Source organism: Penaeus vannamei, chromosome 27 (genome assembly GCF_042767895.1).
Source record: "Penaeus vannamei isolate JL-2024 chromosome 27, ASM4276789v1, whole genome shotgun sequence".
Lineage (NCBI taxonomy): Eukaryota > Metazoa > Arthropoda > Malacostraca > Decapoda > Penaeidae > Penaeus > Penaeus vannamei.
In genome coordinates, this window is record NC_091575.1 from 15,162,244 (window position 1) to 15,164,743 (window position 2,500).

Here is a 2,500-nt window from a genome sequence, read left to right on the forward strand (position 1 = left end):
TTCCCTCTTTCCCCCTCCCTCCTTCCCTTCCCTCTCCTCCTTCCCCTCCCCCTCCCTCCTTCCCTTCCCCCTCCCTCCTTCCCTTCCCCCTCCCTCCTTCCTCTCCCCCTCCCTCCTTCCTTCCTTCCCTCTCCTCCTCCTCCTTCACATCCTCCCACACTCTAATTAAAATCTCTCCCTCTTTCTCCCCCTCCCTCTTTCCTATCCCCCTCCCTCCTTCCTCTCCCCCTCCCTCCCTCCTTCCTGCCCCCCCTCCTTCCTCTCCCGCTCCCTCCTTCCTTTCCCTCTCCCTCCTTCCTTTCCCCTCCCCCTCTCTTCCTTTCCCCTCTCCCTCCTTCCTTTCCCCCTCCCTCCTTCCTCCTCCCCCTCCCTCTCCTCCTCCCCCTCCCTCTCCTCCTTCTCCTTCACATCCTCCCACACTATAATTAAAATCTCTCCCTCTTTCTCCCCCTCCCTCCTTCCTCTCCCCCTCCCTCCTTCCTCTCCCCCTCCCTCCTTCCTTTCCCTCTCCCTTCTTCCTCTCCCCCTCCCTCCTTCCTTCCCTTCCCCCTCCCTCCTTCCCTTCCCCCTCCCTCCCTCCTTCCTTCCCTCTCCTCCTCCCCCTTCACATCCTCCCACACTATAATTAAAATATCTTCTTCTCTCTTTCTCCCCCTCCCTCCTTCCTCTCCCCCTCCATCCTTCCCTTCCCCCTCCCACCACTCCCTCCCTCCTTCCCCTCCCCCTCCCTCCTTTCTTTCCCCCTTCCCTCCTTCATTCCCCTCTCCTCCTCCCCCCTTCACATCCTCCCACACTATAATTAAAACATCTCCCTCTCTCTCTCTCTCCCTCTTTCCCTTCCCCCTCCCTCCTTCCCTTCCCCCTCCCCTCCTCCCCCTCCCTCTCCTCCTCCCCCCTTCACATCCTCCCACACTATAATTAAAATATCTTCTCTCTTTCTCCCGCAGGTTCGGAGTACGATTGGCAAGTGCTTATCCAACCTGTACACGCAGAGGCTGTTGCCCAAACGCTCCAAGAGAAACATTTCCAACGGCGCTGCTCTAAGGTAAAGGGGATGGGATTGGGGTTGTGTTGATGGTGGCAGAGATGGTGGTAGTAATGGTAGAGATTGATGTGATGGTAGAGATGGTGGTAGTAATGGTAGAGATGGTGGAAGTGATGGGAGAGATGGTGGTAGTAATGGTAGAGATGGTGGAAGTGATGGTAGAGATGGTGGTAGTAATGGTAGAGATTGATGTGATGGTAGAGATGGTGGTAGTAATGGTAGAGATTGATGTGATGGTAGAGATGGCGGTAGTAATGGTAGAGATTGAAGTGATGGTATAGATGGCGGTAGTAATGGTAGAGATGGTGGAAGTGATGGGAGAAATGGTGGTAGTAATGGTAGAGATTAAAGTGATGGTAGAGATGGCGGTAGTAATGGTAGAGATTGATGTGATGGTAGAGATGGCGGTAGTAATGGTAGAGATTGATGTGATGGTAGAGATGGCGGTAGTAATGGTAGAGATTGATGTGATGGTAGAGATGGTGGTAGTAATGGTAGAGACAGTGGAAGTGATGGCAGAGATGGCGGTAGTAATGGTAGAGATTGAAGTGATGGTAGAGATGGCGGTAGTAATGGTAGAGACGGTGGATGTGATGGCAGAGATGGTGGTAGTAATGGTAGAGATGGTGGTAGTAATGGTAGAGACAGTGGAAGTGATGGCAGAGATGGCGGTAGTAATGGTAGAGATTGAAGTGATGGTAGAGATGGCGGTAGTAATGGTAGAGATGGTGGATGTGATGGTAGAGATGGTGGTAGTAATGGTAGAGATGGTGGTAGTGATGGGAGAGATGGGAGCAGTGAGAGTAGTGATGGTGGCAATGGTACTGATGCTGAAAGTGATGGTAGTATTGCTGGTAGAGATAGAGACGGTGGTTGAGATGGTGGTAATGATAGTAGACTGTGGTAGTGATCATGGTAATGGGTGATGTTAATAGTGATGGTGGTGGTGCTAGTGAAAATAGCCGCCGTGGTTATGTTGGTAGTGATGTTAGAGATGGTGATAGTAGTTGTGATGACGATAATAAGGGTGGTAGTGCTGGTAGAGATAGTAAAGGTGACAGTGTTGATAGAGATGGTGGTGGCTGTATAAATGATGGCAGTGACGGAGAAAGTATGACAGAGCTAGTGTTGGTGGTAGTGGCAGTGACAGTACGAGTGATGGAGGTACTGATGAAGAGATAGTGATGCCTTAGTTACTGTGATTGTGATACTAATAGTGCCAGCGATGGTGTGAGTGGTGGTGATAGCAAGTTTGGTAATGGCAGTGTTGGCAGTGAGTGGTAACTGTAGTGGCTTTATTGGTTGTGTTATGGTTGTTGATATAGTAGTAGCAACGGTGGTAGTAGTTGTGGTGGGAATGGTGGCAACGATGATAGCAATGATAGAGGTAGCGACTGTGACCCTGGTACTGAGAATTATAGTGATAATGGGAGTGGTGTCACGAATGTTGGAAAG

General features: G+C 50.8%; 2 protein-coding genes across 2 annotated transcripts in view; both read left to right on the top strand.

Annotated features, from left to right (window-relative positions):
* LOC138866841 (PDF receptor-like) overlaps window positions 1-1,049 on the top strand; it is a 59,005-nt gene extending 57,956 nt beyond the window's left edge. Inside the window, exon 6 of the mRNA XM_070140642.1 lies at window positions 948-1,049. Within this exon, the coding sequence (XP_069996743.1) occupies window positions 948-1,049 (102 nt within the window). The remainder of the gene's footprint in view (window positions 1-947) is intronic.
* Window positions 1,050-1,347: 298 nt separating this feature from the next.
* Window positions 1,348-2,227, top strand: LOC138866842 (uncharacterized). The gene is made up of 2 exons (XM_070140643.1): window positions 1,348-1,929; window positions 2,072-2,227. Exons 1-2 carry the CDS (start codon window positions 1,348-1,350, stop codon window positions 2,225-2,227), a joined length of 738 nt encoding a protein of 245 aa, XP_069996744.1.
* Window positions 2,228-2,500: the final 273 nt, after the last annotated feature.

Excerpts from the sequence above, each read along its gene's own strand:
- LOC138866842 (XM_070140643.1), top strand. The coding sequence starts at position 1,348 with ATGGTGGAAGTGATGGGAGAAATGGTGGTAGTAATGGTAGAGATTAAA. Across the intron at positions 1,930-2,071 it reads AGACGGTGGTTGAGATGGTG|GGTGGTAGTGCTGGTAGAGA; the intron begins GTAATGATAGTA and ends GACGATAATAAG.